The sequence below is a fragment of the Salmo salar genome, chromosome ssa10 (genome assembly GCF_905237065.1).
Source record: "Salmo salar chromosome ssa10, Ssal_v3.1, whole genome shotgun sequence".
Taxonomy (NCBI): Eukaryota; Metazoa; Chordata; class Actinopteri; order Salmoniformes; family Salmonidae; genus Salmo; species Salmo salar.
In genome coordinates this window covers 104,002,468-104,029,884 of record NC_059451.1, presented here as the reverse complement: position 1 = coordinate 104,029,884, position 27,417 = coordinate 104,002,468, and the positions used below count along the sequence as shown (strand labels likewise).

At 41.4% G+C, this 27,417-nt stretch overlaps 2 protein-coding genes and 1 pseudogene across 2 annotated transcripts; all 3 read right to left on the bottom strand.

Annotated features, from left to right (window-relative positions):
• Positions 1-969: 969 nt before the first annotated feature.
• LOC106561411 (transmembrane protein 263) lies at positions 970-9,574 on the bottom strand. The gene is made up of 3 exons (XM_014125357.2): positions 9,195-9,574; positions 7,263-7,330; positions 970-6,660 (listed from the first exon to the last, which is right to left on the bottom strand). The coding sequence occupies exons 2-3, from the start codon at positions 7,321-7,323 to the stop codon at positions 6,362-6,364; spliced, it is 360 nt and encodes a 119-aa protein (XP_013980832.1). The 5' UTR covers positions 7,324-7,330; positions 9,195-9,574; the 3' UTR covers positions 970-6,361.
• A 664-nt stretch (positions 9,575-10,238) lies between these two features.
• LOC106561412 (tubulin alpha-1C chain-like) lies at positions 10,239-18,158 on the bottom strand (annotated as a pseudogene).
• A 2,391-nt stretch (positions 18,159-20,549) lies between these two features.
• On the bottom strand, positions 20,550-22,718 carry LOC106561410 (tubulin alpha-8 chain). The gene is made up of 4 exons (XM_014125356.2): positions 22,581-22,718; positions 21,961-22,183; positions 21,655-21,803; positions 20,550-21,574 (listed from the first exon to the last, which is right to left on the bottom strand). The coding sequence occupies exons 1-4, from the start codon at positions 22,581-22,583 to the stop codon at positions 20,597-20,599; spliced, it is 1,353 nt and encodes a 450-aa protein (XP_013980831.1). The 5' UTR covers positions 22,584-22,718; the 3' UTR covers positions 20,550-20,596.
• Between the last annotated feature and the right edge of the window lie 4,699 nt (positions 22,719-27,417).

The following is a 27,417-nucleotide window of genomic DNA, read 5'->3' as shown; positions in this document are numbered from 1 at the left end:
AGCATCCACATTAATGTAGAAGTGTTTAGAAACATTATATTATACAAAATAATCTGAAACACAACCAAAACAAAGAGCAAATGCATCCAACACATTTGTAGAGTCACAAGCTTGATGTAGTCATTGCATGCTATGAATATTGGACCAAATGCTTAATTTATTACTACTTTAATACACATAAGTGAATTAAATACTTTTGGGGACTATGTACAAAAAGTGTTGTAATTTCTAAACAGTTCAACCGATATGAATGAAAATACCGTAAAATTAAAGCTGAGTCTGCACTTTAACCATTGTATCATTCAAAATCAAAAGTGCTGGAGAACAGAGCCAAAACAACAAAATTGTCACTGTCCCAATACTTTTGGAGCTCACTCTCTGTGTGGTGTGTGTGTGTGTGTACATATATATATATATATATATATATCACACACACATCTTTTAACCATTTAGCAGATGCTCTTATCCAGAGCGATTTACAGAAGTAAGTGTATAGACTTTGATAGTTAGTTTTCTTACTTAAGAGTCATGAAACTCATGGCAGCTCGGCAGCAGGGGACAGTGAGATTCTGATGCTATTTGAGGTGATCTCATTATCACAGGCCAATTAGTTAATCCCAGAGATTAGGTGGCCAAATTGGCTCTTCACCTGGTCAGCTTTCACTGAAGCCTATTCAGTCTGAGTTGACTTGGTTCTGTGAAATACGACACAGAATTTCAAATACTGGTGCAGGATCCTCTGTCACCGACCATTTAAGTCTGGCTTTAGCGAACAACCATTTTGGAGAAGTCTTTTTCAATGAACCACATCTGAGTCTAGGAAATTGAATAGCCTTGAGGCATATATCTCCTTTATGCTCTCGATCAAGAACTAAAAGACAAAAAAGACCACTTAATCTTCACCATCTATGATTCTTGGGTCGAAACAAGCTTCCAAGTCTGGTCAATTAAAAAGAATACGGCAAGGTCTCAGATTTAGAGCATATTTTAATCACACATAACTAATCAACCGCTAGTTACAATGATCCACATAAGTCTACTTAGATTGTTAACTAATCAACCACTATTTACAATGACCCTTATAGGCCTACTTAGATTCTGTTTCTATGATGGTCAAGAGGTATTACGACAGTGTTAAGCAGAGCAGTGAGCACTAGTGAGCAGTGATATAAAAAGGTATAAGTGATTTATTTCTTCTTCACTCTTGGAACAGTCACCTCAGCCTCGCTCTCAGCAGCCACCACTTAAATTTGGTCTTTGAAGTGTAAAATCTCTAGCTCCTGGACTTAGCACCAATGGGCTTCATTATTGATTCATCCAAAAGGTTGAATCACAACCTTGTTAGCAGCTGAGGAAAAGGCTGGGGCATTTAATCTCCTTCATCCGCCGAGTGTGAAAGCTACGGTATCGCCACTAACTCATACGACTAATGCACAGGGGGCTCAAGGTTACAGTCCCTGTGTGAAGCTGCCGCACGTCAATTCCCTCCAGGCACTGATAGACAGTGGAACAGGGAAGAAGAAAAGCCCCCAGTTACACATTGATGTAAGTGTGTGAATTCTAGACTGTCTAGACGGCAGGGGAGATCCATTCTGGATTTCTCACCACCTCTTCCTCATAATAAGTGAGAAACAGAGACATTTCTAAGACAAAAGGTTTGAGATTGAGAACATTTGGATTTGAAATGCTGCACGAACACAGTTCATGACGAGAGTCATGAACATGCAGATTCTATACAAAATCTAGTACCATTTCACAGTTGTACTTTCCTACTGAAATACATGCTTCGTCCATAAAAAAAACTGCTCAACCTGAAGTCATATCATACAACATTTGGCTGTTCATTCTCCACAAGTAATTTGTTTTTATGTGAGTGCCATACAGTACATATACAGAGTATTAAAAAACATGAAATACACCTGCTCTTTCCATGACAGACTGACCAGGTGAATCCAGGTGAAAATTATGATCCCATATTGATGTCACTTGTTAAATTCACTTCAAATCGTTGTAGGTGAAGGGGAAGAGACAGGTTAAATAAGGATTTTTAAGCCTGGAGACAATCGAGACATGGATTGTGTATGTGTGCCATTCAGAGGGTGAATGGGCAAGACAAAATATTTAAGTACCTTTGAACGGGGTATGGTAGTAGGTGCCAGGCGCACCGGTTTGTGTCAAGAACTGCAACACTGCTGGGTTTTTCACAGCCAACAATTTCCTGTGTGTATCAAGAATGGTCTACCACCCAAAGGACATCCAGTCAACTTGACACAACTGTGGGAAGCATTAGAGACAACATGGGCCAGCATCCCTGTGGAACACTTGACAACTTGTAGAGTCCAGGCCCTGACGAATTTAGTCTGTTCTGGGGGTAACTCAATATTATGAAGGTCTTCCTAATGTATACTCAGTGTACAACTGCTTTGGAAAAGTGTGAAAGGTCTGTATTACCACAACTGTTTGCCTATGTCTATGTAGCGTGGTGAGGAATCAGTTATTCCAGTGTGACAGCCTGAAGTTGCCTCGTCCTGAGAGTAGACTATCAGACAGTATACTGATATTACAACTGGACTCTGGAATTGTACTGCAAGCAACAGAGTGAACACACTCAAATGGACTCATTTACTGCTCTGTTGCTGAAATATCTCAAGATGAAACGTCCACCAGTTTGGCTTTGAAAATATAACTGTCATTTTGATCGTCATGGAACCAGTTCCATTTCGGATTCTAAACCCTTCACTTATCCCTTACCCATTCGGTGTTCACAGAAGACTAGATACAGAGTAAGTAAAAGGGACATGGTGGAGGCGAACAACAAAAGTTTAATTCCAAATCGACCCCTACGCTCAACCCCCTATGCATATGTGTAGACCTGAAAGGATTGGAGAGCAATATCAGAGGGAAACGTGGCACTATTAACATATTGCTTAATCCAATCCTCTCACATCTACACAAAGTGCCTAAGGGGCAGATTTGGGATTAAGCAGCCTATTTTACAGGCTACGTGGCTCTACTGTTATATTGATCTATACAGACCTTTTAGATTAGAGAACAGAGCAGTAGGAGCTATGGGAGGGGGCTACTGAAATTCATCTCCGCAGTGTTGACAAGCCAAACAAATAGGAAACAACTCATTATCCTAGTTCCTATTCACACCGTCAAACCTTAATGACAAATGGGCAAAACAACTGCTCTGAGGCTTATTCATTTTTCATATATTGTTCCATTAAATTATAGACAAACCTTGAACAAAATAAATATCCATGTGATGTTACAAATGTGTAGGTTACACACCCAATTTTAAGAATCCACTGATTAATAGTCAAATCCTTTGGTAGAGAACTACAGTACCAGTCAAAAGTTTGGACACACCTACTCATTCAAGGGTTTTTCTTTATTTGTATTATTTTCTACTTTGTAGAATAATAGTGAAGACATCAAAACTATGAAATAACACATATGGAATCATGTAGTAACCAAAAAAGTGTTAAACAAATCTTAATAGATTTTAGATTATTCAAAGTAGCCACTCTTTGCCTTGATGACAGCTTTGCACACTCTTGGCATTCTCTCAACCAGATTCACCTGGAATGCTTTTTCAACAGTCTTGAAGGAGTTCCCACATATGCTGAGTTCTTGCTGGCTGCTTTTCCTTCACTCTGCGGTCCAACTAATCCCAAACCACCTCAATTGGGTTGAGGTCGGGTGATTGTGGAAGCCAGGTCATCTGATATAGCACTCCATCATGCTCCTTCTTGGCCAAATATCCCTTACACAGCCTGTAGATTTGTTGGGTCATTGTCCTGTTGAAAGACAAATAATAGTCCCACTAATCGCAAACCAGATGGGATGGTGTATCGCTGCAGAATGCTGTGGTAGCCATGCTGGTTAAGTGTGCCTTGAATTCTAAATAAATCACAGACAGTGTCACCTGCAAAGCAGCCCACACTATCACACCTCCTCCTCCATGCTTCACGGTGGGAACCACACATGCCAAGATCATCCGTTCACCTACTCTGCGTCTCTCAAAGACATGGCTAAAAATCAGACCTAAGGACAGATTACCACCGGTCTAATGTCCGTTGCTTGTGTTTCTTGACCCAAGCAAGTCTCTTCTTATTATTGGTGTCCTTTAGTAGTGGTTTCTTTGCAGCAATTCGACCATGAAGGCCTGATTCACGCAGTCTCCTCTGAACAGTTGATGTTGAGATGTGTCTTTCACTTGAACTCTGTGAAACATTTATTTGGGCTGCAATTTCTGAGGCTGGTAATTCTAATGAACTTATCCTCTGCAGCAGAGGTAACTCTAGGTCTTCTTTTCCTGTGGCGGTCCTCATGAGAGCCAGTTTCATCATAGCGCTTGATGGTTTTTGCGACTGCACTTGAAGAACTTTCAAAGTTCTTGAAATGTTCCATATTGACTGACCTTCATGTCTTAAAGTAATGGACTGTCGTTTCTCTTTGCTTATTTGAGCTGTTCTTGCCATAATATGGAGTTGGTCTTTTACCAAATAGTGGTATCTTTTGTATACCACCCCTACCTTGTCACAACACAACTGATTGGCTCAAACCTATTAAGGATAGAAATTCCCAAAATGTACTTTTAACAAGGCACATCTGTTAATTGAAATGCATTCCAGATAGCTACCTCATGAGCTGGTTGAGAGAATGCCAATAGTGCAAAGCTGTGGCTACTTATATTTTGTTTTATTTAACACTTTTTTGGTTACTACATGATTCCATGTGTTATTTCATAGTTTTGATGTCTTCACTATTATTCTACAATGTAGAAAATAGTACAAATAAATAAAAACCCTTGAATGAGTAGGTGTGTCCAAACTTTTGACTGGTACTGTATATTGATAATATGAATACATTTTATTTCTAATACCAACAATAGAAAAAGACAACTCCTTAAATTGATTGAAAAATGGATAATGCTAAAGTAGGCTAGTTTGTTTTTTGGCAGTAGAACAACATGTGGACTACGGAATAAGATGATAGATACATAAGTGATAAGTTTCAAAAAAATGAATAAGTTACTTTAGTTCAGGCTTTCTTGTGGGAATAAGGCACCTTGTAAAGTGAAAGAACAAAATATAGCAAGAGAGGAAGGAACAGCAGTGACAGAGCTCCGTGATTCGACGCACCATCAGTGAAAAAAATGAAGAGTCCATACCATCAAAGGGGAAACGGATCCTAAAACTACTCTGTCATTGAAAAACATGATGTTACATTACTTGCACCAGAGAGCATTTTCTGAAGATGAAAAAGACAAATGAAAATCAACATTTCCACTTTAGAGCATTTCCCTGGTGGAGAAATAAAATCCCTATGAAAAGAAAAAGAAAATCCCCCTCACATCAGAAACGGGGAGTTTGAGATATAAATCGTATACTTTACAGGGGAAGAAGAAAAAACAAAAGAAAACAATATCCACCAGCATAAACATCTAGTCAGGAACATTGACTTCCCTAGCAGTGTTCAGTCTACCATAGCCCTGGCAGGTAGCGTTAAAACCCCAGCGTGCCGCGGTAATTATTGGGGAGCGGCGGGAGAGTGATGAGTGTTGTTGTGGGAAAGAGCACCAAGGCTGAGCGGCTGGGCCCCAGACGCACAGAGTCCGTAATCTCAGAAACAGAATCAATCAGAGAGATGGAGTGCAGCCATCAACTCCCTGCCGTCACCAATGCCTTTCAAAACAAGGCGCTGCCTCGGTGGTTGGAGCAGCCCGGTGCTGGCTTCTTCAATCCAAACCACACCTCAGCTCGGGGGTCAAGGTAGTAACCCACTGTGCAGTCCCAGCACCAAACCCCCCCCCATGAGATCCTCTTTATTTACTGTTAGAGGTGTCGGACTAGGCATCGATCACTGATTGTCTGACTGCCAAATACAGCAATGAACATGAACACCGCCTTAAACATTGTGAAAATGTTCTTGGCCTGTTTCTTAATCAGCAGCCAGGAGATGGAACAAATACTAAGCAATAAAATAGGCCTAATATTTTCTTGGCTGGTTTTTATCTACAGAGTAAATACAACATTCACAGTCAGTAATTTCATATTCCAACAGTTTGAGGCACTGGTTACTTTTACAGAGAAAGATGGGTGGGGTGGCCCCTGCACTGCTGACCAGGAAACCCCTTATTTAGTCTCCCCCTCGGTGACCATGCCACATAATGAGAGTGGTCCATAGACACTCGCGGATCAGAGTGTAGGCCTCCACAAAAAGTGCGCACACACACACACACACCCACACACACACACACACAACTTTGAATCCTCTGTAGCCCTCCAGGCCCCTCCACACTGTAGACGACACAGACACGAGACCCAAAACGGCGTCGCCGTCCGCCCCTTCCTCAGTCAGACTTGTCCTTCTTCTTGCATCCTCCAATAGGAACTTTATTGGCCACCGCTGAGCCTACTGCAGACACGCCTCCAGCTACAGCACACACCCCTCCTTTCACCAACCCCACCCCAATGCCAGGAACAGCAGCCACTGAGGTGACGGCGGTCTTGGTCAGGTTGAAGCTCTTCCCTCCTATCCAGGCCACCCCACCCACAGTGGCTCCTACAGCACCTTTAGTGACACTGAAGAGTCCTCCAGTCACTCTGGAGAACATGCCTAGCTGGGGCGCGGGGTGATCCTTGTTGCCGTCTGATGAGACACAATAGGGTGTTAGTGTTGAGAGAAGTTAAGCAGAGGAACAGAGCAACTTCCCCAGTTTATGGAAAAAGATCTCTGTTCCACATTGTACAGACAGTGCCACAATAGAATGATGAATAGGCTCCGACATGGAAGTTTGTGTCATTGAACCATGTCTTCTGCTTAGAATGGTCTATTGTGACCACATGATAGAGTAATAGCTCCACTAGAAAGATAAAGCTAAATATAGTTACGATGGCCCTCAATAGCCCTCATTGCTTCTAATGACAAAGGAATCAGTGTGTGGTGGGCTAGACAGAAACTGTAGAGCCACTAACAATGCAGAAGATGGAACAGTAATGCCACCTATTGGTACAAATAAAAATGCCTCAGACATATTAAGATTCACTCAGACATTGAATTTGTGAGGACATTTAAAAAAGTTCAGGTTTACCATAGTTAGGCCTATTAATACGATCTTCAGTGATAGGATGGCATTCAAGTTACTGTTATGTAGCCTCCTACATTACTAAGTGTCAGTGTACAATACGTGTTATCATTGTCCATTCAATGTTCATCAGCTTGTTATTGGCAACTAAAGAGACTGAACTGACCTGCTGGATGCTCGTCTTTGAGGTATGCTGGGATTTCATCCTGCTGCTCGCTTTGACTCATATTCCCTCTAAACAGGAGAGAAAACAGGTCAAGTCAACCAATTCATCATCACTTAAGTAGACTATATCATGACTTCTTCCCAAATGTGGCACCATAGTCTCTGAAAACCATAGAGCAAACATTTTGCCTCTGGCAGTTGGGCGTTTGGTTAGGCAAGTTCTTGAAAAACAAGGTGGGGAAGGATTGCCTTTGGACTAACCATTCCTCTGTCTGACTTTAAGCCAGGGTGTGCTGCCTGCTTCTAACAACGCCAAACAAGGCAGACCTGTTTACTGTTGAAGCACAGAGAATAAGCAGACAGAGAGCCTGATTGAGAGAGCCAGTGGGGGGGGGAATGACTGGGCTCTCAGCTATGTTCAACTCAACAAGATGAAAATCAAGAAATTTACAGAACATGGAATTCATTTATTTTACTCAATCGGTAGCTTTTTATTTGTTGTTCTTATCTGACAGAGCGCACCACCTACAAAGTAGGATCACAAAGACATTTCAAGACCAGAGCGTCAAGTTAACGGCACCAAACAAAAGATATGCACATGATAGTAATACAAAGACATGATAAAGCCTAATTCTTAGAAGGGTAGCCTTGAACAGAGTCAACATAAGTCATATGCTTGCTGAGGACCTTTGAACATGATCTTATGGGCCTAATTAGTGTTGTAGAAACATGTGCTGTTCAACAGCTCTACGTGCATGTAGCCTGTAGGGCATTCCTATGTGGCAGTTACAGTGGCATCAAACTGTACTTCAAACTACAGTAAACTAGCCTTGTCTATAAGCAAACTTTGCTCTTCACGTGCCCCCCACAGTTCAACATAGCACACTCACAGATACACCATTGTGTAAAAGCTTAATTATCCTATTTATTTTAGGCATAGCACTAGTCTGGAAATTAGAAATGGACCAAAAAATATCTAGGTGCTGGCTAGAGTACCTTCATTTCACAGTAAAAGGGTTAGAGGTCCAGTTGTACTATAAGTAAGCAACAATTGAAGACCGTTTATAACGGTTAGGCATAGAGCCAAGCTGGTATGAATATAGATTCAGTAGACAGAATTTCTGGTACATAACTCAGATATGTGGAGATGGAGACAATTTAATAAATTAAATATATTCACGCTTACATTTAAGTACTAGCTACTTCAAAATCGTTTTGTGAGCATAATGAACACCCAAAAGAGGTTCAATCTATTTAGCTGGGTATGGTCACTGACGTGGCAGCAGGCTGCCAATGTCATTCGGCTAACTCCAAAATTATTTACAGTGGATAGATGAGGACATATACACTTGTTACAGTACTTAATTAATGTCCCATTTGAAGAATATCAGATTACTGAGCTAGCTGGGTACTATTATCTGATGAATACAAATACATAGTAATACAAGCAAGCCATGGCCCAACCAAACTGTGTTCCAACTGAGTTTGACAAGCTAGCTAGGCTAGTTAGCGTGCTCAATAGCATGGTTAGCTAGCGTTAGTTAATTAGCTTTACGATTTATCAAAATAGCTATCCTCTCATTCAATTAGCGAGCTCAATTTGAAACAAAACGTTCTACTTGAAACAGTTGTCTGATATATATATATAATGGTTTCAAATTAGCTAGTTAGTGGGGCAAAGGCGAAAAGTAACTTTGTTAGCCAACTTTTTACTAGCTAGCTAGCGAAATCACTCATACTGGAAACTGCATGGATAGCTAACGTTAGTTTGCAAATTATCTAGCTACTGTTAGTTAGCTAACTAGTTAACGCTCATTTATTTTCGAGAATGCAAGTGTTGAATGGCTTTTTCTTTTTGTATCTTATAACACGGTGTTTATATAAATCGATTCATACGTCTTAAATTATCGCGCGTTAACAAAAGTACACTTACCTTGTTTTTTCTGTGTCTGTTCTGACGTTGCAGCTATCCTCAACTGTTAGCAACGTTGTTTTTCCCTTAGGAACTAGCTAGCTACAGTAGAGATTGTTAAAGTCGCCAGTAAACGAGGTACTTTGATGCCACAATAAGAAATAAAAGATTCGAACGAAGTAAATGGTACAGTAGAATAGAAGAAAACAATTTGCATAATAGTCCAATATTTAGTGTTTTGGGGAAGCGGGATTACGGGGAAAGTGTTAACATTTAGTATTTCGCTATTATCAGAGTCTGGTAGCAGCAGTTGTGATGTGTGTGTAGGGTGAGTATGTGATACGGTGCAGAGAATCCGAGCAGGTGGTCAGCCCAGTTCACGTGTTCAGCAGTCTGATGGCTTGTAGACAGAAACTGTCTCCGAGCCTGTTGGTATTAGACAGTATGCGCGGATACTGTCTACCCGATATTAACAGGGTGGAACAGCTCAGGGCTGTGGTGGCATAATTTGGCACATTTTCCAACGTAGTAGTATACATGATTTAGTCTTTGAGAACGGTTAAGTTGCCGATTTAAAAAAGTGTAGCTCTACAATGATAAATGGGAATAATTTAATGCACTTTATGCAAAAGGTGCTAATATTTTCTATTTGCATATTAATCACTCAACCACTCGATGACACTGCGGAGATAACACTATCATGGTCAAACTTGTCAATGTAAGGCATACTATGTGCAGTCACAGACAGGTTGTTGTCCCATTGACAAAGCTTGATTTACACTAATCAGTTATGAAGATACTCCTCCCCATCATAAGTGTGGTGCAAGATGCACTGTTAAAGTCTTAACTACAGTCAAGTAGTCAGAATGCACACAAAATGTTAAGTGCAGATGTACCAACAACGCAGGCCATCTTGTCAAGCGCTAATCTTCCATGACCAAGTCGCATGCCACCCACAAACTTCATAAGCCATTCCAGGACTTCTTCATTCCAGTTATACACAGCCACACCTGCCGACCAAATCAACAGATTTATCAAGTACTACATCAAAAGTAAATGACACATTAAGAATTCAAATGCTTTGCTTTTATTATAATTAGACAAGAGGCTGCTTGGAGAACAAGTATAAATGCTGGTTGGGAGGCAGATTTAGTATTCATCTTCTTCCGCCTCACAACCGTCACCAGAGTCTGCCCCCACCTCATAATCCTTCTCCATAGCAGCCATGTCCTCTCTGGCCTCAGAGAACTCCCACTCCTCCATGCCTTCACCCACATACCAGTGCACAAAGGCCCGCTTGGCATACATCAGGTCAAACTTGTGGTCCAGACAGCTCCAAGCCTCTGCAATAGCTGTGGTGTTACTCAGCATGCACACAGCTCTCTGCACCTTGGCCAGATCACCCCCAGGCACAACAGTAGGCGGCTGGTAGTTGATCCCCACCTTGAACCCTGTCGGACACCAATCCACAAATTGGATGGATTTGCGGGTCTTGATGTGGGCGATGGCTGCGTTGACGTCTTTGGGCACCACGGTACAGCAAGCAGCAGGCCATGTACTTGCCATGTCTGGGATCGCACTTCATCTGGTTAGCCGGTTCAAAGCAGGCATTTGTGATCTCAGGAACAGAGAGTTGCTCGTGATAGGCCCTTTCTGCTGAGATGATGGGAGCATAAGTGACAAGGGGGAAGTGGATACGGGGGTAAGGAACCAGGTTGGTCTGGAACTCTGTCAGATCCACATTGAGTGCACCATCAAAGCTGAGCAAACCATCACAACTGCCGTGGACACCTGGGGTGCAGGGTAGACTGAGAACTCCAGTTTGGACTTCTTCCTGTAATCTACAGACAGGCGCTCCATTAAGAGCGAACCAAAGCCAGAGCCAGTCCCACCTCCAAAACTATGAAATATAAGGAATCCTTGTAGTCCAATGCACTGGTCAGCCTGAGGAGAATGAGCACACATTAACAATTCATCCAAATTTCACCATAGTGGGACTTGCAACTAGAGATCGAACCACTCACCATTTTACGCATTCTGTCCAGTACAGACTCCACAATCTCCTTGACAATGGTGTAATGGCAACGTGCATAGTTATTGGCAGCATCCTCCTTGCCACTGATGAGTTGTTCAGGGTGATACAGTTGACGGTAGTGTCCATTCCTTATTTCATCTAGAATACATTAGATTGGTATATGCAGAAAAGACTAGTGTTATATAAAAAGAAACTACGTGCCGTAAAAACAATTTAAGATATTACATGTCAATGTACGCCATGCCATTTCATACCATTGAGGTTGTAGAGCTAGTTATACAACTAGATGTTCCTTACCCATAACTGTAGGCTCCAAATCTATGAAGACAGCCCTGGGAACATATTTCCCACCGCCAGTCTCACTGAAGAAGGTACCAAACGAGGAATCAGCCAGGGAAGCAGTACTGGATTCATGGATTCTCCCATCTGGTTGGAAACCATGCTCCAGGCAATACAGCTCCCAACATGCATTGCCCATCTGGACACCTGCTTGGCCAATGTGTATAGAAATACACTCCCTCTGTCAAGACAAGAGTAATTGAATTTTATGTCCATAGCCTACCATTCAAGATGTGCTATATTGCATGTTGGAGCCCAACTATTTAGGGTCAAAATGCCAGGTAGTGTTGCTCAAAATAAATATACTTTTGACCTGAATACTAGTGCAAACCACAGAAGGTTGGTGCACCTTAATTGGGGAGGGTGGACTCATGTTAATGGCTGTAGCGGAATAGTAGCAAATAAACACGTTGTTTGATGCCATCCCATTTACTCCGTTCCAGCCATTATGAGCCGTCCTCCCTGCAACAGCCTCCACTGGCGCAAACATAACTCAAGAGAAAAGCTCAAAATAGGTATTAGATTCGAAAATACAAAACATGCCAAAACCTCACCTTACCATTGTTCAGCAGCTACAAATGGAATGGAATTTAGGAATGAACGCTTGACCAAACCCTGAAACAGTTTAACAGGTTCTTCATGTAAATCACAAGTGCAAACAATCAAAAATATCTTCATATCAAACTAAGTTTTAGCTAAAACATATTTGTCAAACGCACACCACAACAGCCCACTAACCTTAAACACAAGACAAATAGTCAAATGGGCCAGGCTTATAGACACTTCAGCAATCAATTGTGGGGGTGTGGCTTTCAATTGACATTGATTTAAAGGGCTAATGTCATTTATAGCTACCAAGTTGTACCCAACAATAGGGTGATATCAGGCTATACTTTAGCCCCCTCAAATTCAAATCCGGATCTCCAAGCTGGTTCCACCGCTTTTTATGAGTCCCCTCTAATCATGGACTGACTTAGACCGGGGACACCAGGTGGGTGTAATTAATTATGTTAGAACATAAAACCAGCAGTACCCTGCACCTCCAGGGAAGGAGTTGAATACCCCTGCTATAGTCTGTCTATTTCATGATTCATTAATTTAATTGCCCTTCCGATTTTCTTTGGAGGCCCAAATTCTAGTCCAAAAAATATTTCACCTAATTTTAACATTGTCATAAAGAGCACATGTTCAACTTCATAACACGTTTTCCCATTTCAAGAGATTAAATTACAAAAAACAAATCAAGACGTTAAATGCTACTTTTGAAAAATATATATTTTAAAAGGATAGGTTTTACCATATTTCAACTACAGTTCTGTTCACATCACAGGGTTGACCTTAAACCAGTGGATTTAAAAAAAATAATAATCACAATTCACATTTTCCTCTTGAAGAATGTTCCGAAATTACTTCCAATCAACAAAAAACTAGGGCTTTACAATGCTGAAAGCTTTTTGAGATTAAGTAGGTTAAAATCTTTCTAGAAGTTGGAAAAACATGACATGCCAAAATAGGGATCTTCATTGAAAACGCACTTATTTTAATGACGCGTGGTGTAATTATTGTAATCAAAAGGAGAGACTTTTAGATTTCTTCAAAACAATCAAGCTTTATTATTTAATTACTGCAGTAATGGAGCTGGTCGGTAATCACCCCTGGAGGTGATAAAATCAAATCAAATTTATTTGTATAGCTCTTCTTACATCAGCTGTTATCTCAAAGTGCTGTACAGAATAAAACCCCAAACAGCAAGCAATGCAGGTGTAGAAGCACGGTGGATAGGAAAAACTCCCTAGAAAGGCCAAAACCTAGGAAGAAACCTAGAGAGGAACCAGGCTATGAGGGGTGGCCAGTCCTCTTCTGGCTGTGCCGGGTGGAGATTATAACAGCACATGGCCAAGATGTTCAAATGTTCATTAATGACCAGCATGGTCAAATAATAATAATCATAGTAGTTGTCGAGGGTGCAACAAGTCAGTAACACAAGAGTAAGTGTCAGTTGGCTTTTTCATAGCCGATCTTTGAGAGTATCTCTACCGCTCCTGCTGTCTCTAGAGAGTTGAAAACAGCAGGTCTGGGACAGGTAGCACGTCCGGTGAACAGGTCAGGGTTCCATAGCCGCAGGCAGAACAGTTGGAACTGAAGCAGCAGCACGGCCAGGTGGACTGGGGACAGCAAGGAGTCATCAAGCCAGGTAGTCCTGAGGCATGGTCCTAGGGCTCAGGTCCTCTGAGAGAGAGAAAGAAAGAATTAGACAGAGCATATTTAAATTCACACAGGTAACCGGAAAAGACAAGAGAAATACTCCAGATGTGACAGACTGACCCTAGCCCCCCGACACATAAACTACTGCAGCATAAATACTGGAGGCTGAGACAGGAGGGGTCAGGAGACACTGTGGCCCCATCCGATGAAACCCCCGGACAGGGCCAAACAGGTAGGATATAACCCCACCCACTTTGCCAAAGCACAGCCCCCACGCCACTGAAGGGATATCTCCAACCACCAACTTACCATCCCGAGACAAGGCCGAGTATCACCCACAAAGGTTTCCGCCACGGCACAACCCAAGGGGGGGGGGCGCCAACTGAGAACTCAACGAGCTGGTTTGAGCCACAGCCTTTTATAGCAAAGTCCATCCTCCTTCAGTCTACATGACAAACATATGTATGGAATGGGTCTCAAGGTTAAGATTTGTAGACAATATCTGCTGTAAAAACTGTCCTCATTGTGTAGAGACCAGGGTCTGGCCCCCCAACTTCATACTGGAGCTATCTCCCGCTGGTACCCCGGTACAGAAACATTAACTCATGCTCTGGAATGCAGTATCACCCAAAGACATCGTACATCTTCCAGAGGCCCATCCTCAGTAGAACACACACAGATGAGTGTTCTAACAACCCCTTATTCTGTTGCATAAAACAACCATTTGATGCAATAACAGCATTATAACATAATCTTGCAATTCTGCTCTCACATTCCCCCATTTTGAGAGTCCTCTCAACTTAAAAGAAAATTACAAGATTTAAAAACATTAATTCACATGTAGAAAATGCATACATTCTTCATAAACCAAGAAGCATAAAAGCAATAACTCATTGCATGGGTCCCTGCACGTGACCAGCTGCTATAGCACTGGCTCAGCCTCCTCCCAAGAAACTTAGCACTGTCTCCCACTTCAACCTCCAACACATATTCTAACCATTCTACCAATTGGTCTGGGGAGGTCATGATACACAGTCACCTGTACGAACTCATAAAAAAAAAAAAGATGCATACAGTTTATATGATTCAAGGCTATATTTTCATAGACAGTGAAAAGCAAATATTTAATGCATAATGCAGTGCATGCAACAATGGACTTCAATAAAATAAGCATTTAGTTATCACACTCCAATGGATCAGCATGGTGGAAATAACTATTTCCATCCCAGAAACTAAAATGAGCATATCTTGTTGGACAAATCCAGGTGACTCCTGGTTAATGTAAAATATATTCCGTTGGTGCCTAATGAACATGACCCAAGACAAGCGTCCTGATTCCACTACTTATAAGGCAACTCCTATAGTCTCTATGTGCCATTAACACCATACCTGCTATAGTTCCTGAGTATTATCATTATCATCAAAAACGTAATTTGGTAATGGAAATTAGTCAAATAGATTTACCAATCAATCCATCAGTTTTAAAAATCAGTCAGTTTCCAAATCATAATCAAAACCCAATTAATTATCCAACCCAAATATCCAATGACATTGCTCAGTGATTTAAATTGGTCCTATCACTCAGTCAAAAACCCTCAATTTATCACACATCAACATTGTCAAAATGTACATTTATATTAACATACAGTATAATTATCATATAATTCTAGTATTAACTTTCTTATCATGATTACAATTACAGATCAGTATCCTAATGCATTCTTAATCTAAATTACTATATTTTTATGTAGTGTGTAGACCTCTACAATCAACCTGATACCCCAAAATAAACAATTTTAGACAAGTCTAAATCAATCTTGGGCACAGGTGCCCCCCCCCCCCCCCTGATTCTTCTGGCGTCTTCTTCATTGTCTCTTTCCGATAGCTTTACAGTTCAAAGTGGATGTCCCATGATAATGTCCCAATTTGAATGTCTCACCTGAGCCGCCACCAACTTTACCACCCATTATGTCTTGTCCTTTTGTCAACCAGTATACCAGCAACATAAGAAAAGTTTGAAACAGATTTCTCCCCATGCTCACTCCACGTGGACTCCTGTCACACTCCTGAGAAAAAGACATGAGAGAAAAGCAGTTGATAGTGCCGATTGGATGCTGCATACAGGTTGCTGGCTCAGGATTCAGGTTGCTGGCTCAGGATTCAGGTTGCTGGCTCAGGATTCAGGTCTCTCGGTAGAAGTGGTGCAGACAGTGCCGTATTGAACGCATTTGTCGCTTTTCTTCAGCCAGTTAGAGGGGGTTTTGAGGTACACACACTGTTCGGTCCAATTATCTTTTCCATGCATTTAAACACCGACTAACGTCACCTTTCGTGATAACCTCAAGAGAGGACAGATCAGAACAACAGTTTAGTTCAGTTCATTTTTTATTCAGGAAATTCAGACAAGCATTGACTATATGATAAATTATTACTTATACCATTATTTTTAATACCAATGTCTATAACATGTTAAAGAGAATAAGAACACATTCAATTGAAACTTTTTTCAAATCGGTTTATACTCTTCATCACACTGTCAACTTCATCACAGAGCCAAAGGATCAGGAAGTTAGACATATAACCCATTGTGAGAAATCCCAACAATCCAGCAGACCTAATCTAGTGAGATTTGTATCAAAACAGAACAGAACAAACACAACCAACACAACAATACACTCCTTCACATATCACTCCAGGCGTGTAAACTTCAATCCAAAATGGTCATAGGAAAAGAGACTTAAGACAGCCTACCCTTAGTCAAAGGCAACACCCTCTCCATTTTCACATTGGTCCAAATCACAAATATGGCTAAGAACTATAAACTTCATCATTATTACCAATATTACAAATGACCTTCAAATCAGTATTACAAATGGCCTTTAATATAGTAAAAACCACTTCTTTGAAGGGTTTGTATGACCTCTGTCCAAACTTTCCTGTGTGATTTGATCACACTCACTGGAAAGCCATTTGGATAATGAATTTGACAAATTAAATAAAAAACAGTCAAACATTTCATATCCCAGGTTTCCAGTAAGTTTCCAGTACATGTCTTATCAAAAGAATTCACGTGTTCAATTAAAACTGAAATTGAAAACTTCAGAAAACTCCATGTGTGTGTGTGCCCCTTTAAGATACCTTGGCACGAAGACAAATGGAAAACTCAATAAACCCAAATGAAATAGAACACTTACAATAAAATCAAACATAGTATTTTAAAAACACCAACAAATAGTCATAACACGTGTGTTGTGTGTGGGTGTATTTGCAAACCTTAAGGTAAAAACAAACAAAAATGGCTAGGCCTTATTTAATTTGGTAGTTTACGGCCTCAATCTCACTCACTGCTCTCCTCAAAACAGCACAGCCCGGGAAACATTTCAGAGAGAGACAATGAAACCCCCATTTTCCCAGAAGAAAAAAAATACATTTCGTTAGCATTCACTATACTACACTGATTCAGCAACCGAAAAGTTTTAACCACAAACAAAACCTGATAATAAGTCCACTGTACTCCCTCAAATCATGAATCATTTGTTTTAATGTATCCCAACGTTTATGTTTATTAGCGTTTAATTTAGCATGCGCTTTCCTTGTGCCTTGTTATAAATGCAGATTTTCTTTTCACAAGCGACATATTATAATTATTTTACTACATCACATTAGCTCCGCAATGATACTTTTTTGATGGAAACCCTAGGCTTTGTACGACGTTATAAATTACGTCGAGATTCCATCTTAATTCACTCTAACAAAAAAAGGTTTATTCGATAAATATAGCAACTCCTCTCATACTGCCTTATGGGCCGTGTTACATCGTTCGGGTAAATTAACCAAAAGTGGGCACACTCCAATCAGTTTCTGAGACAAATGCCCAGACTGTAGACAGTTGAATAATACTTAAACCTCATATTTATCAAATTAAAGGGACCAACTCAAAACCTACTTACGTCTACGTATGGGTTGTTTAAATTGAATCTCATTATATTCCCAGTATTACTTTATCAAATCTCCAGTAAATCGATTATACACACATACAATTCATCATATTTTCCTATCTTCACAGAATCCATTTAAAATGTAAGACATTCTTAGGTACTCACATCAACCATTCCATTTGCGTTTTCAAGGACTCTCCACAGCTATGAAGCAGCTCTCCAAACATAATCCCATCGGAACCAAAAACTTTTGTTTCGTGGACAACGACCGGCCCGTCATGGGATTCTCAACGGTTCTCTGACCTCCCAGAAACCACGGCAAGGTCTTGGCTCCCAGAAACTAGACTTGCCGCTAACGTTCCGCTCTCAATACCACCCCGAGATATTCTATGATGGGCAGTTGTAACCGATGTGAAATGGCTAGTTAGTTAGCGGTGGTGCGCGATAATAGCGTTTCAATCAGTGACGTCACTCGCTCTGAGACCTGAAGTGGTTGTTCCCCTTGCGTTGCAAGGGCCGCGACTTTTGTGGCGCGATGGGTAACGATGCTTCGTGGGGTGTCAGTTGTTGATATGTGCAAGGGTCCCTGGTTCGAGCTCAGGTTGGGGCGAAGAGAGGGACGGAACCTACACTGTTACACAGTGATGGACAGAACCCCAAAATAACATGATATCTACATTTATTAACCAAATTTCAATAATCTTATTATGCTAAATGTTTATATCTTATTTACACAGAACTCTCATATCACATTCACACAGTACTGTTCCCAAACACACTTAATCAATATTTTTCATAACCCGCAGAAATATTTTCTTACTTCTATAGGTGGATTTGGTTTATAGCTTTTACATATGTACCTAACTATTTTAAAACATTGCATAATCATTAACTTATCTACTAATTATTATTTATCTCAGCCTGACACAGAGTCTTCATGATCACCCACACAGGATTAATCAAATGCTCACACAGAACATTACTAAATAACCATCCACACAGGATTGGTCAGACCACTCACACAGAATTGGTCAGATGTCCACACAGAACATCATTTACAAAGATTACCCACACAATATTTAAACCCTGTCTATATGAACAGGGAAACCCATACCATTATCAAAATATTGCCTAATTAGTGGTCCCAAAACCAGGTGTTGTATCCACACTGGGATATCGTCTACTGCGATTACTATGGTATAGATTATCTTCCATCTATCCAAATGTGTAAAACTACCTACAGAGTACCCAGGTCTCCTCTCTTTGTAACACTGTCCCAAAAATCCTCTTTCCTCGTATTTTCTAAGTACCAGGAATATCAAGAACATGCACAATTACACCTAAAAATAGTAACCCAGGGCATACCTGTTAACCTCATTTAACAAAACATTTTATCAGTTATATACACGTTAAAATTTGAACGTCGCCAAAGTCAGATGCCTCGCAAGGCGTCACCTGGGCTCTTGTGGTCCTACTGTCAGCCAGTACCACGGATCTATACTTTTGGTAGCCCGCAACTGGCTAATTAACAATCATGTCCAAGGATACCTCACTTAAGAAGACTCAACTCAGTCCTGCTCGTTACCCCAGCTGTGGCCCTCTTAAGACCTCACTCTGAGCCTACCCTCAACAGGGGCTTTTGTTATTTTTAGTTTTTGTCATCTTTTTACTTAAATGTTCACTTAATGTCTAATTAGTACTATTCATTCTGTGCACTCTCAAGTTCAATTACTGTAAGAAACCAGTCTCAACCTTCATCCAATTCTGTTAATGTATCCATTCAGCTGACGCTCCCAGCCAGGTGGGGATCCAATCTGCTCCAAATAGTGGAAAATGGCTTTCCCCAGGTTACATCTCATGCAACTCCCCATGCACTGTTAACATGGATTTCACAGGGAACAATCAGAAAAATGAAGTTTATCAACACATCACTAAAATTGTGACAAATTATTGTAATCAAAAGGAGACTAAGATTTCAAAACAATCAAGCTTTATTACTGCAGGAATGGAACTGGTCAGTAATCACCCCTGGAGGTGACTGAACTCAACAAGCTGGTTTGAGCCACAACATTTTATAGCAAAAGTCCATCCTCCTTCAGTCTACATGACAAACATATGTATGGAATGGGTCACAAGTTAAGATTTGTAGAAAATATATGCTGTAAAAAACTGTCCTCATTGTGTAGAGACCAGGGTCTGGTCTGCCCCCCCCCCCCAAAACAACTCCATACTGGATCCATCTCCCGCTGGTACCCCAGTACAGAAACATTAACTCATGCTCTGGAATGCAATAAGACAAAGAAATTATTCGAGGCCCGTCCTTAGTAGAACACAGATGAGCATTCTAAAAAAAAAACGTTTTTTTGTTGCATAAAACCACCATTTGATGCAATAACAGCATTAACCTTGCAATTTCTCACACCATTGAAATGTTTAGCATAGTTAAGAAAGCATGACTTTGTGATCAAACTTTAATTGTGTGTTTGATAGGAATTTGCTGAGATGTCAGAGGTCAATAAGAGGCACTCTGTGGAATTACAGTTGACACGGAATTTGTCCAGGACTAGTCATTTATAAAGACATACCTTCATAATTATGGTTCAAGGCTTAGTCAGGTAGTCTGATAATACACAAAATGTTAAGTGCAGATGTACCAACAACGCCAGCCATCTTGTCAAGCGCTAATCTTCCAAAACCAAGTCGCATGCCACCCACAAAGTTTATAAGCCATTCCAGGACCTCTTCATTCCAGTTATACACAGCCACACCTGCCGACCAAATCAGATTTATCAAGTAATAAATCAAAAGTAAATGACACATGCAAGAATTCAAATGCTTTGAGTTTTATTACAATTAGACAAGAGGCTGCTTGGAGAACAAGTATAAATGCTGGTTGGGAGGCAGATTTAGTATTCATCTTCTTCCGCCTCACAACCGTCACCAGAGTCTGCCCCCACCTCCTCATAATCCTTCTCCAGAGCAGCCATGTCCTCTCTGGCCTCAGAGAACTCCCCCTCCTCCATGCCTTCACCCACATACCAGTGCACAAAGGCCCGCTTGGCATACATCAGGTCAAACTTGTGGTCCAGACGACTCCAAGCCTCTGCAATAGCTGTGGTGTTACTCAGCATGCACACAGCTCTCTGCACCTTGGCCAGATCACCCCCAGGAACAACAGTAGGCGGCTGGTAGTTGATCCCCACCTTGAACCCTGTCGGACACCAATCCACAAATTGGATGGATTTGCGGGTCTTGATGTGGGCGATGGCTGCGTTGACGTCTTTGGGCACCACGTCACCACGGTACAGCAAGCAGCAGGCCATGTACTTGCCATGTCTGGGATCGCACTTCACCATCTGGTTAGCCGGTTCAAAGCAGGCATTTGTGATCTCAGGAACAGAGAGTTGCTCGTGATAGGCCCTTTCTGCTGAGATGATGGGAGCATAAGTGACCAGGGGGAAGTGGATACGGGGGTAAGGAACCAGGTTGGTCTGGAACTCTGTCAGATCCACATTGAGCGCACCATCAAAGCGCAAAGAGGCAGTAATTGAGGAGACGATCTGGGCAACGAGGCGGTTCAGATTGGTATAAGATGGACGCTCCACACCAAGATTACGCTTGCAGATGTCAAAGATGGCCTCATTGTCCACCATGAAAGAGCAATCCGAGTGCTCCAGAGTGGTATGCGTTGTCAGGATGGAGTTGTAGGGCTCCACAACTGCCGTGGACACCTGGGGCGCAGGGTAGACTGAGAACTCAAGTTTGGACTTCTTCCCGTAATCTACAGACAGGCGCTCCATTAAGAGCGAACCAAAGCCAGAGCCAGTCCCACCTCCAAAACTATGAAATATAAGGAATCCTTGTAGTCCAATGCACTGGTCAGCCTGAGGAGAATGAGCACACATTAACAATTCATCCAAATTTCACCATAGTGGGACTTGCAACTAGAGATCAAACCACTCACCATTTTACGCATTCTGTCCAGTACAGACTCCACAATCTCCTTGCCAATGGTGTAATGGCCACGTGCATAGTTATTGGCAGCATCCTCCTTGCCACTGATGAGTTGTTCAGGGTGATACAGCTGACGGTAGTGTCCATTCCTTATTTCATCTAGAATACATTAGATTGGTATATGCAGAAAAGACTAGTGTTATATAAAAAGAAACTACGTGCTGTAAACAATTCAAGATATTACATGTCAATGTACGCCATGCCATTTCATACCATTGAGGTTGTAGAGCTAGCTATACAACAATATGTTCCTTACCCATAACTGTAGGCTCCAAATCTATGAAGACAGCCCTGGGAACATATTTCCCACCGCCAGTCTCACTGAAGAAGGTACCAAACGAGGAATCAGCCAGGGAAGCAGTACTGGATTCATGGATTCTCCCATCTGGTTGGAAACCATGCTCCAGGCAATACAGCTCCCAACATGCATTGCCCATCTGGACACCTGCTTGGCCAATGTGTATAGAAATACACTCCCTCTGTCAAGACAAGAGTAATTGAATTTTATGTCCATAGCCTACCATTCAAGATGTGCTATATTGCATGTTGGAGCCCAACCATTTAGGGTCAAAATGACAGGTAGTGTTGCTCAAATTAAATATACTTTTGACCTGAATACTAGTGCAAACCACAGGAGGTTGGTGCACCTTAATTGGGGAGGATGGGCTCATGTTAATGGCTGTAGTAGAATGATAGCAAATAGAAAACACATGGTTTCCATGCGTTTGATGCAGTCCCAACCATTATGAGCCGTCCTCCCTGCAACAGCCTCCACTTTCACAAACATAACTCCAGAGAAAAGGTCAATGGGTATTAGATTTGAAAAGACCACCGAATTAGTAAGATGCCAAAGCATTGCAGTAAACTTCAGCTTACCATTGTTCAGCAGCTACAAATGGAATGGAATTTAGGAATGAACACTTGACCAAATCCTGAAACAGTTTAACAGATTCTTCATGTAAATCACAATTGCAAACAATCAAAATATTTTCATAACAGCCATTAAGCTTTAGCTAAACCAGATTTGTCAAAAGCACACCACAACAGCCCACTAACCTTAAACACAAAACAAATTGTCAAATGGGCCAGGCTTATAGATGCTTCAGCAATCAATTGTGGGGGTGTGGCTTTCAAATGACATTGATTTAAAGGGCTAATGTCATTTTTAGCTACCTAGCTGTACCCAACAGTAGGGCGATATCAGGTTATACTATTGCCCCCCCAAAATTCAAATCTGGATCTCCAAGCTAGTATCACTGCTTTTCTTTCATTATTCCCCTCTAATCATGGACTGACTTAGACCTGGGACACCAGGTGGGTGCAATTAATTATCTGGTAGAACATAAAACCAGCAGTACTCCGCACCTCCTGGGTAGGATTTGAATACCCCCTGCTATAGCCTATCTATTTCATGATTCAATAATGGAAGTGCCCTTCTGATTTTCTTTGGAGCCTAGTACTGGACTAAAAGGAACTTTCTATAGAGGGGTCATTCAATGAATAGAGTGCCTTTTGGATAGTGTAATAGCATTCTGTCATGAAGAGCACATATTCACCTTCATGACATACATGTTTTCCCATCTCAAGAGGTTAAATTACAAAGAATTACTCTAAAAGTGACTATAAAGATGTTAAATAGTACATTTGAAAAAAAAAAAGGTTAAAGGAATAGTTTTACCATATTAAAACTAGAATTCAGTTCACGTTACAGGGTTGACATTAAAACAGTGGGAAAAATGTAAATAAATGACAATTCACATGTTCCTCTTGAAGAATCTTCAGAAATTACTTTCTCAAGTAACAAAAAAACTAGGGCTTTAAAATGATGCTGAAAGCTTTTTGGGATTAAGTGGGTTAAAATCTTTCTAGAAGTTGGAAAAACATGACAAAATGAGGATCTTCATTGAAAACATCACATTTATTTTAATTAAGACACACTACTATTGGAATTTCTATCATAGTTTAGTTTAGTTAGAGCATAGATGTATGTGATCCAAATGTAAAATGGTGTGTTTTATTTTTTTTAAATCTGATATAATGTCAGAGGGAAATAAAAGGCACTACACAGTTTCTCCACTGAATGTTTTTGTTTTTGTCCAGGTCTATGCTTAATCATTGTCTGGGAAATCCGCTCATAGTCTTCCGTAACAGGCCTGATGGGCAGGAGGTTAGGTAAGTCCATCCAGGAGGTCAGGCCTGCCACCCTGACCTGTCACGCCACTCTGGTAGGCCTCAAAAAGCAGGTGACATGAACAGTGCTCATTAGAAGTTTTGGACCCTTAAATTGTTTTGTTGTAATTATTGACATTTAATGGATGATATTGTAGGGTCTACACTTATTTCCCCACTCTCCCTTCCGTTCTATGACACCAACATTATGTGTACCAATTCTATCTATATACTGAATTCCAGGTTTGAACATGATGGTGATTCTGGGATTTGGATTTTCTGGTGCGATATAGTTTCAGTGGATCTGGATTTACCCTCCTGGTGGCAGCGATGGCTGTGTAGTGGGCAGTTATCCTAAATGGCTTTGAGTCTGTGTATTACAGAGGAAATATCTGGTTTTGTATCACAGAGAAAAGATCAGATTTTGGTTTTACTTGGCTTCGTTTAATTTGTTTCAAAGCTAAAACAACGAAATCTATAGGATTGTAATGTCAACACACAGGCAGGGTCCCTGAATACCATCATACTGCTCCACATCTTTGGGTCCATCGTTGGACTGACGATGTCAAGGGTCTTCAACCAAGAAGGATCCAAGCAACAGCTTGAGAAAGAGAAAATGGTCAGCAAGATGGATGTATTGTCCTTAATAAGTATGTACATAGCCAAATGCTAAGTGCTCCACCAATCACTTGTTTGTTGTATGTATTCTATACAACACTAGAATATTAAAATCTGTCATAAGAAGTAATCAATGTGGCAGTTAAATTGAACATATTAAAGGGATAGTTCACCCATATTAGAAAATTATATGTTGGTTGTATATGGCCAAGGTAAGACAGCAATCCATGCTTTGGTTTTGTGGCCAGGTAGTTGGTTACGTCTTGCCTGTGCTTTCCAGGGAGGTACTGTGTTCCTGTGGAGGTTCTAGCACAGTTTTAAATATGTGCCTGTGGACCATCCTGTTGCCTAGTTACAGTTTGGACTTAAATCAGCTTGAAAATCTATGGCAAGACTTGAAAATGGCTGTCTAGCAATGATCAACAACCAGCTTGATAGAGCTTGAAGAATTTTAAAAAGAATAATGTGCAAATATTGTACAATTCAGATGTGCAAAGCTCTTAGATACATGCCCATAAAGACACAGCTGTAATCGCTGCCAAAGGTGATTTTAGCATGTATTGACTCAGGGGTGTGAATACTAATGTATATAAGATAGTTCTGTATATCATTTCAATACATTAGCAGAAATTTCTAAAAACATGCTTTCACTTATGGGGTATTGTGTGTAGAGAGAAACTCTTGTGTGTAGAATGGATTTCATCCATTTTGAATTCAGGCTGTAACACAACAAAATGTGGAATAAGTCAAAGGGTATGAATACTTTCTGAAGGCACTGTACCCTATTGCAAACAGATTGCAGGCTTGCTATAGGGCATTTCCATGTAAAAGGACCCAACATGTGAAGTTCATAGGAACATGTCAAATCTTGTGCCAAATGAAATCAAAGAGTCAAAAAAAAATATTTAAATGGAGGCATATTCACATTTTTCAACCATTTTCTATCCTAAATATTAGGAAAAATAAAGGCTTTGACTTCTGATCAAACAGATGGAAAGGGGGTCTTAGAAAACATCTACCAGAAAAAGTCTTAAAAGGTATTAGAAATACATCAAAACACAATAATCTTTAAGTAAAGACTCCTACCAGCTAATATCAAAGTTTTCAGCCTCCTTCACTTTTTCCAAATTCTAAAATTGATTAAATCTCTTTTTCATCAATCTACCCACAATGCCCCATAATGACAAAGCGAAAACAGCTTTTTAGACATTTTTGCAAATGCATTACAAATAAAAATTATTACCCTCTCCGAGTTGGGCATCTCCGGCGCGGCCCACGCTTGGATTGCGTCCTACCTGACAGGTCGCTCCTACCAGGTGGCGTGGCGAGAATCTGTCTCCGCACCATGCGCTCTCACCACTGGTGTCCCCCAGGGCTCTGTTCTAGGCCCTCTCCTATTCTCGCTATACACCAAGTCACTTGGCTCTGTCATATCCTCACATGGTCTCTCCTATCATTGCTATGCAGACGACACACAATTAATCTTCTCCTTTCCCCCTTCTGATAACCAGGCGGCGAATCGCATCTCTGCATGTCTGTCAGACATATCAGTGTGGATGACGGATCACCACCTCAAGCTGAACCTCGGCAAGACGGAGCTGCTCTTCCTCCCGGGGAAGGACTGCCCGTTCCATGATCTCGCCATCACGGTTGACAACTCCCTTGTGTCCTCCTCCCAGAGTGCTAAGAACCTTGGCGTGATCCTGGACAACACCCTGTCGTTCTCCACTAACATCAAGGCGGTGACCCGATCCTGTAGGTTCATGCTCTACAACATTCGCAGAGTACGACCCTGCCTCACACAGGAAGCGGCGCAGGTCCTAATCCAGGCACTTGTCATCTCCCGTCTGGATTACTGCAACTCGCTGTTGGCTGGGCTCCCTGCCTGTGCCATTAAACCCCTACAACTCATCCAGAACGCCGCAGCCCGTCTGGTGTTCAACCTTCCCAAGTTCTCTCACGTCACCCCGCTCCTCCGCTCTCTCCACTGGCTTCCAGTTGAAGCTCGCATCCGCTACAAGACCATGGTGATTGCCTACGGAGCTGTGAAGGGAACGGCACCTCCATACCTTCAGGCTCTGATCAGGCCCTACACCCAAACAAGGGCACTGCGTTCATCCACCTCTGGCCTGCTGGCCCCCCTACCTCTGAGGAAGCACAGTTCCCGCTCAGCCCAGTCAAAACTGTTCGCTGCTCTGGCACCCCAATGGTGGAACAAGCTCCCTCACGACGCCAGGACAGCGGAGTCAATCACCACCTTCTGGAGACACCTGAAACCCCACCTCTTTAAGGAATACCTAGGATAGGATAAAGTAATCCTTCTAACCCCCCCCTTAAAAGATTTAGATGCACTATCGTAAAGTGGTTGTTCCACTGGATATCATAAGGTGAATGCACCAATTTGTAAGTCGCTCTGGATAAGAGCGTCTGCTAAATGACTTAAATGTAATGTAAATGTAAAAAAACAGAAATACCTTATTTACATAAGTATTCAGACCCTTTGCTATGATACTTGAAATTGAGCTCAGGTGCATCCTGTTTCCATTGATCATCCTTGAGATGTTTCTACAACTTGATTGAAGTCCACCTGTGGTAAATTCAATTAATTGGTCATGATTTGGAATGGCACACACCTGTCTATATAAGGTCCCACGGTTGACAGTGCATGTCAGAGCAAAAACCAAGCCATGAGGTCGAAGGAATTGTCGGTAGAGCTCAGAGACAGGATTGTGTCAAGGCACAGATCTGGGGAAGGGAACCAAAAAATGTCTGCAGCATTGAAGGTCCCAAGAACACAGTGGTCTCCATCATTCTTAAATGGTAGAAGTTTGAAACCACCAAACCGCTCTCCCTAGAGCTGGCCGCCTGGCAGAAATGAGCAATCAGGGAGAAGGGTCTTGGTCAGGGAGGTGACCAAGAACCTGAT

Coding starts and splice junctions, on each gene's coding strand:
- LOC106561411 (XM_014125357.2), bottom strand. CDS start 7,323: ATGAGTCAAAGCGAGCAGCAGGATGAAATCCCAGCATACCTCAAAGAC. Junction 6,661..7,262: donor CAAAGACGAGCATCCAGCAG/GTCAGTTCAGTC, acceptor GTGTCTCATCAG/ACGGCAACAAGGATCACCCC.
- LOC106561410 (XM_014125356.2), bottom strand. Junction 21,804..21,960: donor TTTGGAGCCTACAGTTATGG/GTAAGGAACATA, acceptor AATGTATTCTAG/ATGAAATAAGGAATGGACAC. Junction 21,575..21,654: donor TGGACAGAATGCGTAAAATG/GTGAGTGGTTTG, acceptor CATTCTCCTCAG/GCTGACCAGTGCATTGGACT.